This window comes from Loxodonta africana, chromosome 19 (genome assembly GCF_030014295.1).
Source record: "Loxodonta africana isolate mLoxAfr1 chromosome 19, mLoxAfr1.hap2, whole genome shotgun sequence".
NCBI lineage: Eukaryota > Metazoa > Chordata > Mammalia > Proboscidea > Elephantidae > Loxodonta > Loxodonta africana.
In genome coordinates this window covers 18,737,067-18,748,794 of record NC_087360.1, presented here as the reverse complement: position 1 = coordinate 18,748,794, position 11,728 = coordinate 18,737,067, and the positions used below count along the sequence as shown (strand labels likewise).

The 11,728-nt window shown below is 52.8% G+C and overlaps 1 protein-coding gene across 1 annotated transcript in view; it reads right to left on the bottom strand.

Moving 5' to 3' along the window:
* Positions 1-4,062: 4,062 nt before the first annotated feature.
* The window catches only part of WSCD2 (WSC domain containing 2), a 132,223-nt gene continuing 124,557 nt past the window's right edge, over positions 4,063-11,728 (bottom strand). The window contains exon 9 of the mRNA XM_023559442.2: positions 4,063-4,578. Coding sequence (XP_023415210.2) covers positions 4,226-4,578 — 353 coding nt within the window. The 3' untranslated portion in view covers positions 4,063-4,225. The remainder of the gene's footprint in view (positions 4,579-11,728) is intronic.

The window sequence follows — 11,728 nt, the reverse complement described above, 5'->3', positions numbered from 1 at the left end:
TTCTGTCCTGGAGCCATGGTGAATCCAAAGCGATCCGAGGACAGAAGCCCGGGTGTGCTGACCTTGAGTCCAGGCACGTGCCCTGCACCACGGGATCCAAAGAGTCCCTTAACTCTCGGGTGCAAGGGCCCTGCCACTGTGTGTAAAAAAAAAAAAAAAAAAAAAAAAATTTAGGGGTCTTTTTGGCCCAGCATGGAGGAAAGGGTATTGACCTTTGTGTGGCTCGGGCCTATTGCCGCACCTCTCTGACCCTCAGTGTCTTCCTCTGTTGAGTGCACTTAACCTCTATCTGCCTCATCGAGTTGGCCAGGAATGACCCAAGCCCTCTTCCTTCTTTGTCCCACGCATGTCTTCTCAAAAGCCTTCTGGTCACTTGTAGCTTGGGGTCTGGTCAGATATAAGCTATGCAGGAATGTGGATTTTGTCTATTTTGGGTTTTTTTTTCATCCCCAGAATGCAAAGCAGTGCCTGACACACAGTAGGTGCTCAGTCAATACTTGCTGAATAAATGAACAAATGCTACCTTGAGGCCTCCTAGCTCTTTGACCTCAAGATGGCTGATAGAATGTGATAAAAAGGGCAGGGACTGGCAAAAAACAGAGGCTGATAAATTATCTCAGCCCCCATTTTGGTCTAAGATGCTTTGAAACACATCCCACCTCCTGCACCCCCCAAATGATGTGTGGAGTGGAAGAGCGGGGAGAAGGACATGGCATCAGGTCTATGAGATCTGAGGAGGAGAACCCAGGAGAGTGTAGGGCTATGAGCTCCATGGCTTTCCTCACTTCTGGTAGATGTGGTTAACTGAGTAATATCCAGAGATGTGAAAAAAGAAATAGGCATATTGGCTCAGGGTTCAGGCTGGGATCAGAGTCAAGGCTCAATCTGAATCAAATGAGGGCTCAGACTTGGGCAAGGTCAGGGCTTGATCAAGGTCAGGGCTGATCCAGGGCCAAGCTGGGGCTCCATCTATGACCGAATCGGGGCTCAGTCTCAGTGAGAGATTAGGACTCACTCAGGAGACACTATCAGTAGTTAGTCTAGGACAGGTCAGGGCTCAGCCTATGACCCATGTTGGTGCATAGTCAATGACCAGGGTCAGGGCCCAATCTGGAGAGGGCCAGATTTAGGACTCAGTCCTGGCCAGGATCAGGGATCAGTGTGAGACCAGGATCATGGGTCAGTATGTGACCAGGATCAAGACTCAGTCTGTGACAGGAACTAGGTCTCAGTCTAGGGAGACTCTCAGCATTCAGTCTGAGGCCAGCGTTAGAGTGCTTCCTGTAACATGGGTGAGGGCTCAGACCGTAACCTAAGGCTGGGGCTCAATCTATAATCTGCGTTGAGCATTAGTCTATGACTCGGTTTAGGTCTCAATCTGTAAGAGGGATCAGGGCTCTAGGATTGGGGCTCAGTCTGTGACCAGGGTCAGGACTTTGAAATTGGGGTCAGAGTTCAGCCTGGGCCCCAGATAAGAACTCAGTCATCCATCACAGAATGGTTTCTGTGAGCCAGCAAGAGCCTCCAGACAAAGCCCTGCCCTTGTCTGGACAACCTCACACTCTCCACTTTATGAGGCCTTCCTTCCTCTCCCTACCTCAGAGGCCCCGGGAACAGGGGAAAGGCCAACCAGCCTCCCAGTCCTCCTCAGCCCTCTCCTTCCTCTGCCCTCCAAGCTCTGTTCCCCACCCTGACCCCTCACCGTCCACATGGCAGTGTGTAAGCCTCGTTCCTCCTTCTGGCTGGGAGATCCTCCTTCTGGCTGGGAGACCCACACCTCCCCACTGAGGCCCCGCTGACAGGAAGCAAACAGCACGCAGGGCCTCCCTTCAGGAGTACTTGGAGATTTGGGGACTGAGACCCAGTCCCACCCACTGAGGATCAGAGGAGCCTTTTCTGTCCCCTGTATGTGCTCTTACTGGCTTTCTTCCTTCCTACATGTGTGCACACACACACCACACTCAGTCTCTCTGATGCACGCACATGCACACACACACATACACACGTACACGCACACATCCAAGTATACACAAGGACCTCCTGTAGGTTAAGTTCTCCCATACTGGTGCATATACCCAAGCAGGGACGCCTACATACCACTCTCATCTCTTCCTATCCCAACTCCTACCCACCCCCTCACACCCACAGTCACCAAGGGCAAAAGGTTTATGCAGAAGACACGTCCTCCACGAAGAGACGGCAGAGCTTCACGTACAATCCATACCCAATGGCCATTTCCCCCATACACAGGCACAACAAAGACATGTTAAAAATGGGACCATCATCACAGTTCTACACAGGCCGTGTAATACTGGGGTGATGCAGAAACAGAGGCAACTGCACCCCCTGGCCTAGAACATTCTGTCTGCTCCCTCTCTTACACACACACACACACACACACACACACAAATACAGGGAACTATCCATGTGTGTAGCTGCCTTACACAACACTCTGACATGTGATAGAATTATCAACAAAACTCGCATTTTAATGATGGTGTTGACCTGAGGAATCTTCAGACAGAGGCCTGTGGCCTGAGGTGACCACCAGCAAAAGAACTGGCCCAGGTCTTGGACCAAGAGTCTCCCAGAGAGGGCTGTCCTCCAATGGGAGGGGAGGCCCGGCCCTCTACTGCTTCGCTAGAGAAAGCCTGGGGAGAAGAAACACGGTACAAAATACATTCAGAGCCCCCCAGATGGGCCATGGGGTGGCCCAAATCCCACAGAGGAAGGAACCAGAGAAAGGAACCACAGGTCCACCCCCTATGCCCTTCCCTCTGCATGGCCTGATTCCAAGGGGTGGAATGTATTAGTCATATTCCTCTTAAAAAAATATATCTCTTTACATTCACCTGCTCCATAATCTCTTTGCTCTTTCGCAATGAGCACACACGTGCACCCTGAGGTTCCAGAAGGACCCTGTGCGGAGGTTGCTCCAGACAGAAGAGCAAAGGGGCTGTAACCTATGGCTTTTGCATCTCCATGGTGAGGGAGAGATGTGATGCGCAGGCGTGGGCCGGATGTAAAGCCACTGGTATCCAAGGTGGGGGAGGAGACGGGATCCTGGGTCGATGCTTTCTAAGATGCATGATCAGCGAGTGACTCAGGTCTTCAGGAAGCCTTTGGTTTGGTGTCTCAACACCAAGAAAGCAGCGTTTGCACGGGAATGAGCCCCCCTATTCACCCCGTTCCTTAAAGGGCCTCCAGGGGAAGCTGGCCCAGTTGGACTATTATCAAGGGGGAACTGATGGCTTGGAAAGGTAGCGGGGTCTCGTTTGGGCATGGTTCCACCTGATTTGGAGCATTCTTGCCCTCTCATCTAGATAGCAAAGGGGCCCACTGGTAGGAGTCAGAGAGGCAGTGTAACGTCACTGAGTTGGACCCCACAATGGAGAGATGTATTACTGGGGCTCTCGTGCTTACTCAAACCCTGCTGCACGTGGCATGTGGCCATCTGGGGGTGTTAAGTAGCCTGCTGGTGCCTGAGGATCCTTGGAAGTGGGATCAAGGACTCCAGGGTCACCTCCTGGACACAGTGGGGGAAGAAAAGGGCAAGATTCTAGCCCACTTGGCAACCAGACTGTCTCTCAGAAGGAGTGTGGTCTGCAATTGCGCTCATGATCCCAGTAACTCCAGAGATAGTGCCACTTAACCAACTGTGAGCACCAGGGCCTCCCCACCCTGCCCAGAAAACTAGGAACCCATGGCCATGAAGAGACTTTCTAGCACTTCCTTCAAAAGAAAAGTGGCAAGATAAAGCTCAACGCCAGTGCTTTCTGCTTCCCAAGTTGGGGTCAGCTGGGTGGAAAGGAGAAGGGGAGGCTGCCAGAGCTCAACCCAAAAGGGGGGGCCACTTTTTTACTACGGCAGTTAGCTCTGTCATCAAGGACCTCAACACCTGCTGTGGGCACCCAGCATGTCCCTTGACACGAAGAAGTCCTCCCTCCCAGAGATGGAGCCCAGGTGGTACAAGAGGTGGGAGTAAGGATGTGGGGGACAGAAGAGGGTCCATGTGGCTGCAGTTCTCCAAACCAGTTGCCCCACATCTCCTGGGGGATGTGAGCCTTGTTCCCTGAGCCTCCTTTGTCATGCAGGAAACTCATTTATGGCAAATGGCAGCCAAAGGGATGTCCTCAAACCAAAGAGAGGGCAGATGGGCGGGGGTCGCTGGTGGTCTGGAGTCCCCAGGGCCTGCTCGTCAGGACCCGTCCGCCTGCCAGATGCATCATCTCGGGTAGTAGTCGTCGGGAACGCCTGTGAGGTTCCTCCCTTTCAGGGCCGCGTCCACCATCTTGATGTAGGCGGAGATGGTCTTCTGCATGTCCGCCGTGTAGGGGTCGTACTCGAGCTTCCGGAGCCCCGAGCGCTTGAAGTTGCCGTCCTTCTGGCTCTCCACGCAGAGCAGCCGGTCTTCGTGGACGGCCACGCCCAGCAGGTGGACCATCCGGCCCAGCTGGACAAAGAGGTCCCGCTTCAGGTCCTCGAAGTGCACCAGCAGCACCTTCTTGCCGAACTTCAGCCAGTCCAGTGTGTGGGTGGCCCACCACGGTGCGTAGTTCCTCACGAACTCAGGCCACTCTGGGGGGAGGGGGGCGAGGGAGGAGGGAGAGGGAGGAGGAAGTCGGGGGAGGGGGAGGGCGAGAGGAGGGAGTCGGGGGGGGGGAGGGAGTCGGGGGAGGGGGAAGTCAGGGGTCCGAGGGAGTCAGGGGGAGGGAGGAGTCAGGGGGAGGAGGGAGTCACAAGGGGGAGGGAGTCAGAGGGAGGAGGGGATCAGGGGGAGGAGGGAGAGGGAGGTGGCAGCCAGAGGGCAGAGGAAGTCAGAGGGAGAAGAGAGCCAGAGGGAGGAGGGGACCAGGGAGAAGAGGGAGTCAGAGGGAGGAGGGGTTCAAAAGACCCAGGTCAGATGGTGCAGCACTCATAGCTGCCATTAGTCTCAGTAATAATTTCATATTAACTATTACACATATTCTATATTAATAATTATAATAATGTAATTATTATATTACATTATTCACAGTAATAATAACATAATTAACTCCTTTGAGATTTCTAAACTCACTGGATTCCTCCCACCTCAGTGTTTCTTCTGCTTGGAGTATACTTAGCCCTTCTTTTGGGGCATAACAATAACAATTATTGGGGGCTTACATGCCAGGGCCATTCCTAAGAGCTTTATCAACACTTAACCCTCACAACAACCCTATGAGGTATATAAACCCCATTATTTCCATTATACAGAAGAGGAAACTGAGGCACAGAGAGGTTAAGTAACTTGCTCAGGGTCACACAACTAACAAGTAGCAGAGCTAGAATTTGAATCCAGGCAGGCTAGCTTCAAAGTCTGGGCTTTAAACTACCAAACTATCCTGTCTCTCTGTGTAGTAACAGTGTCTACTTACAGGAGCATAATAAGGCCTGTACAGAAAAAAACGAAAAAGATGTGAAGTTCTTAGTACCGTGTCCTGTTCCCAGTAAGTGGAGTCCCTGGCTGGTCCAAATGGTTAAGTGCTTGACTACTAGCCAAAAGGTTGGCGATTCGAACCCACCCAGAGGTACCTCAGAAGAAAGGCCTGGCAATCTGCTTTTGAAAGGTCAGTCTTGAAAACCCTATGGAGCACAGTTCTACTCTCAATCCATGGGGTCACCATGAGTCAGGAGCCACTCCATGGCAACTATCAACCACCCAGTAAGTGCCCAATAAACACGGGCTACTATTCTGTTCTGAGGTGAGATGCCATCTCCTCTGACTCCCAGGCTCAGGCAGGTGTCTTCTCTGGGTTTCACAGCCCCCTCTGCTTCCCCCCACACCCCCACATGCTAATCTCATTGTGCTGTGATCCCCACTTACGCTGCCTGTGTCCCCAACAGACCGTGAGCTATTTGAGGGCTGGGCTGCAGGTGGGCTATTTCTGTTACCATCTCTTCACATTTCCACTTCTACCTTACTTTCTTTACTAAGTACAGTACACTGTTTGCTTTTGCAGTCTGTTACCTTGGGACAGCGTAACAGGACGGATTGACACCCAAACTCAGAGAGTGTGTTTGGGATTGTCTGACTTGAAAGACAAGCTACCCAGAACCTGGGAAATCCCTTGGAGGATTTGGAGGGGACCTCAAAGGGAGAGGCAGCGTTCCTTGGGAACTGCTGAAACCCCTGTAGGAGAAGCTGGGGAAACTGTGGGAGGGAACATGGAGAAAGGGAACTGCAGCCTCAATGCTGAGCCCCGCTGGAGAGTCTCAAGGGCAGGTGTTCTGAAGCTCGGAGCTGAGACCTGCTGCTTCTCACAGGGGCAGCTCTACCCAGCACCTGCAGCAGGAGAGATCTGTTTGTTAAAGGACAGTCACGGGGTCTCCCAAGCTATGCCCTGTTGTTGTTAGCTGCTGCTGAGCCGATTGCAACTCATGGCGCCCCCGTGTGTGCAGGGTAGAACTGAGCTCCCTAGGGTTTCCAAGGCTGTGACCTCTCAGAAGCAGATCACCAGGCCTGTCTTCCAAGGTGCCTCTGGGTGGGTTCCAACCACCAACTTTTGGCTAGTAGTGAGCGCGTAACCATTTGTGCCACCCAGCCGCCCTAAGTTATGGCCCAGCTGGTTGTTAGTAATGAAACCCTACTCCCTTGATGGATGATGTATGCCCATCATCTCGTTTACTCCCAGTGCCCTGAAAGGAGGACGTTCACTTATCACTGGCGAGGAAACGGAGGCTCAGAGAGGTGAAGTGACTTGTCCAAGGTCACACAGCCAGGAAGCAGTATCCAGACCAGACCTGCCTGATTCCAAAGGCTTTGTACCTTCTGAACCACCAGCAGCCTCATCCCCACTTCTTCCCACTGCCTTGCACTCAGCAGGGGCTTAATGAATGGTTGGGGAACGAAATTAAAAATCCACAACCACCACATGGCAACGTGGTAAGGGGCTCTTCTTTCTCTGGAGAACACACAGAATCTGTGCTGAGGCTCCTGCCCCCTCAGAAAGCCCCGGCTGCTTGGGAAATATTTACGCTGATGACAAGGATATTTTTTATGCTTAAAATTAACATTATTTTACGATGTCGCTGGCTAATTGGGCCCGTACTGTTATAATGGTTAAGACCAGATGCATCTGAGTGATTAAGAAAATAAATCCAGCATGTGTGTACAGGCTGCCTTACTCTTCCAGAATTACACTACTCCAAGTCGCCTCACAGCACCGTGGCGACGCAAGGCAGCGAGCGGCCAGACCCACGACAGCTGGAGAAGCTGGGGTGGACAGAGGTGGCACTCGGTCAGCCAGTGGCACACAGGTCTCAACGTCTGGGCTTGGCCACTTCTGGCCATCTCTGGTGGTTGCCGAAGGAAGGCTGTAGGATGGCCCTCCAGGAAAAAGGAGGGCCAGTGTGGGTGGTGGTTGGGTCCCCTGGTAGTAGGATGGAAAAGACACAGCATCCTCACTGGCTGCACACCTCCCTGGGACACCAGGGTCCTCTGAGGATCGGGATGGGGACGTATGCTACCTGGGCACTGACTGTGTCAGGCGCTTTGCTGGGCACGTCACGCCGTCTCTCACTGAGTGCTCACAAGGAGCCTGGAGAGCAGGAATTACTAGCCCCACCGTGGTGGTGGTGTTAGCTGCTAACTCCAACTCACGATGACTTTACACGCAACAGAACGGAACACTGCCCGGTTGTGCATCACTCTCACAACCACCACCAAGTTCAAGTCCGTTGTTTCAGCTGTTGTGCCAATCCACCTCAGTGAGGTCTCCCTCACCCTGGCTGGCCCTCTACTTTGCCAAACATGATGGCCTCCTCTAGTGACTGCTCTCTCCTGATGACGTGTCCAAAGCAAGTGAGGTGGGCAGTGTTCTGTTGCGATCCATAATGTTTTTATTGGCTAATGTGTGAAGTAGATTGCCAGGACTTTCTTCCGAGGTGCTGCTGGGTGGGTTCAAACCACCAGCCTTTACGTTAGCAGCCGATTACAAACTGCTTGCACCACCCAGATGCTCAATAAATGGCAGTTATTGTTGTGACTATTCCTGATGACGCTGGCCCCCCAGCATCTCCTGAGACACCCCCACATGTCTCATCATCTCAATTTAGAGCGTCTCTCCAAGCTGTATTTGATTTCTGGGCTGTTGTGGTGGTGGATGTTTGCCCACCCCTCCTCCTCTCCTGTGGCAACGCTTCCTCACCTGAAACTCCGTGGAAAAAATCATAAAAACAAAAAACAAAAGCCCTCAATTAACCCGGGATTCCTGGTAATTGGTCGAAGCCTCCAAATGGGGTAAGGAAGACATGATGAGCCACCGGGCATCATCACGAGTGCCAGTTCCACTGGAACTGTCCTGCGTGTACCTGCCAGCCCCGGACTGGCCAGCCTCCGCTCCATCTTCTTGTGGACAGGACAAGCCAGGGCCTGACTAATAGCGTCACTGTACTTAATTCCCCAGAGAACCATTAAACACGGTATCTGTTTCATTAACCCGATCCAGGACAATTCACCTTGTGTAATCATATCACATACAACTTTTCTTTGGAACCACTCCAGGCAGATATTAAACTTAATGGTACAGAACCCAGGAGAGGGGGAAGGGAGTCTGTGGATACCTCAGCTCAGCTATACCTGGGACAGGGACAAGGCCAGGGTGGGGCAGACACACGGGACAGCTGGGTGGCCTCTGCTCTTACGTGGGTGGCCTGCGCACACTATGCTGTGGTAATCCTCTTTGTGTCTAACGCAGCAACTCTCAACCTTGAAAGTTTTTATGGAGCACCTGGGGGCTGCTTGTTAAGATGCAGATTCTGACTCAGCAAGTCTGGGGGGACCTCGCTGGAAAGGAAATGCCAGTCCGCGTGGTGGTTGGGGACCCTCGGGTGGTACCCTAGCCTTGGCTCCCCTTAGGATGGCGATGATACTGCATCCCTGTTGACTGCAAACCTGAGCTTTGCTTTTCTGAAAACCTGCCAGGTGGTGCTGATGCAGCTGGTCCCGAGACCACACTGGGAGTTGCCAGGTTTGAGAACAGTGGGTCTTACTGTGTGTCAGAAACACCTGAGAGCTCATTAAAACACACACTGCCGAGCCCTGTTCCCAGCAGCTCTGGGCTGGGGCCTGAAAATTTGCATTTCTACTAAGTTCCCAGGTAATACTGATGCTGCTGGTTCAGGGGCCCTAAAGCAAGGGCCTCAAACTCAAGTGCCGACAGGGGCCAGAGAGTTAATACAAACTAAAAGAATGAGCTGGGTGGGGGCTTTTTGGGAAGGCTCTCAGCCACAGCCCTTGACAACCTGAGGCTGGTCTGGGACGGGGTGCTGGGAGGAAGCCCCTTCCCTCATCCCAGACCAATGTGAGGATGCCAGACCCTCAATATGAGATGAGGCTGCCGGGGACCCCTGCCACTTCTGGTTTCAGCGTGTCCAGACTCCTCCCTTAGCTTTGGTTTATAAAGCTCCCAGATGTTTAAATAAGGAAAAAGTTTCTGGGAATTAGGAAAATTATCTGCAGCTGGGACAAGGGACTATGGCTGGAGAGAAAAAATGACCAGTTGCTGTCAAGTTGTCTCCGATTCACGGTGATTCCACACACGTCAAAGCAGAACTGTGCTCCACAGGGTTTTCAATGGCTAATTCTTCTGAAGTAGATGGTCAGGCCTTTCTTCCGAGGTGCCTCTGGGTGGGTTTGAACCTGCAACCTTTCGTTTAGCAGCCAACTGAGTGTCTTAGCTGCTTGCACGACCCAGAGGACACTCTGAATGTCCCAGAAGGTCGGGGACATCACATTTCCAGGTTAACAGTAGAGCCTAGTGGACAAGGCCTGGGTTGGGATCCAGCTCAGTCAATACCTGGGGACACCAGACTTGTCCCCTTCCTGGGGTGGGCGTGCATCTGTGGTAATCATCGTAGCCTTTCTGATCTTCCCGGGTGGTTGGAAAGTCCAAATGAACACTGAATGCTGGGTGCCTGGACCCAGGAGAGCTTCCAGGGTTATCCCTCTTTTTTCCCAGCCACAGGAGGATTGGGAGGCTGACAGCTAGTCCTGCCACTGTGTGCCCGAGTGACCTGGGTGGGTGCCTGCCTCGCTATGTGCCTCAGTTTCCCCATTTGTAAGTAGGGAATAAATCCATGGTTCTCAGCTCTGCCTGCATATTGGGGACATTGGGGGAGCTTTAAAAAAACACTGATGCCTAGGCCCCACCCCCAGAAAAGAGTAATGGTCTGGGTCACAGCCTGGGCACTGGGATTTTTCCACGCTCCTCCGGGGATTCTAATGTGTAGCCAGGGCAGAGGACACTGGGTTCCATGAGCTCCGAGGTCCCTTCCGGCTCTGACAGGTGGGTTTTCCCTCCCTGGATGGGCGACTGCCTCTCACATTTATAGGGCTCTCAGCCTGGCTCTGATCGAAGCTCACTTTTGATTGTTCCACAAATAAATAATTCAGAGGCCTGGGAACAAGTGATCAAATGTCACCACCTGTCCAAGCTCCCATCTGCTCACTGAGAGGGGAGCGAGATGGGGTGGGGGGTGAGCCCCGTGAGTGAACTGGGAAGCCAGGGCCACAGCCGGTCAGGTAGCCCACGGGTTCTGATCGGTGCAGTCAATGTCGAGGGTGTGCTTGGGGGAACGGCCGATTCGTCATTCTCCCTGCCATGGTCTGGTCCTCTCTGGGGAAGGAGTTTGGGAGTTACTGGGAGCCAAGGGGGGGGCCTAGAGGGATGGAAGCACCCTCCTGGCTCGAGGCAGGGTGGCCTGCTTCCTGGAGGCTGGGGCTCACATTTCCAAAGCACCTGCTGCATGTCAGGGCTTCTGGGCTGGGTGATTCATGTCTACCAACATCTCATCTCATCATGATCACAGGCTACAGCACAGTGGTTAAGGGCACGGGCCTAGGAGCGAGACTCCCTGCGTTGAAATCCCAGCTCTACCACTTACTGGGAAAAGCTCCTTCATCTCCCTTGAACCTAGGATGTCCCGTGTATAAAACGGAGATAATATTTGTGGGGCTTTAAGAACTCGTTAATTGCCATCGAGTCGATTCCGCTTCGTGGCGACCCCGTGTGTGCAGCGTAGAACTGTCCCATAAGGTTTTCAAGACTGTAACCTTTTGGAAGCAGATTACCAGGCCTTGATTCTGAGGCACCTCTGGGTGGGTGTGAACCACCAACCTTTCAGTTAGTAGCCGAGTGCTTAACCATTCGTACCACCCAGGGACTTTAACCCTTTTAAACTTAATGAGACATGACTGTCATTATGGTGATGGGTCATCACGTAATTGGTACGGGATTTTGAGACTCAGAGAGGTTAAGGCTACTCGAGATGGCAGAAGCTGGGTGTGACTTCAAAGCTTCGGCCACTACCCTGGGCTGCCTCTCTGAACTGAAATGTCCCCCTCACACAGCCCTCTGGAACCTAACCCAAAAACCTAGTAATCTATCAACTGTCACAGTTGAGGCTCAAACCCAACTCATCTTAATAAAGCTCAGGGCTTGGGTACCAACGTTGTCACTTCCCAGCTGCGTGACCTGCGGCAAGGCACTTAACCTCTCTGAGTCTCCCAACCCAGAGTTGTTGGTTGGGTTCATGGAAATGATGGTCTGTATGTGAGCTCTTAGGATCTCCCAGATGACCTCATGGTCACACAGCCAGTCAGCCATGGACCCGGAGCTGGACCCAGGTCTCCTGACTCCCAGGACAAGACCTGCTCCAGGGCGCTCTCCAACATAGAGCCGGCTCACAGAGACTGGTGCTCACA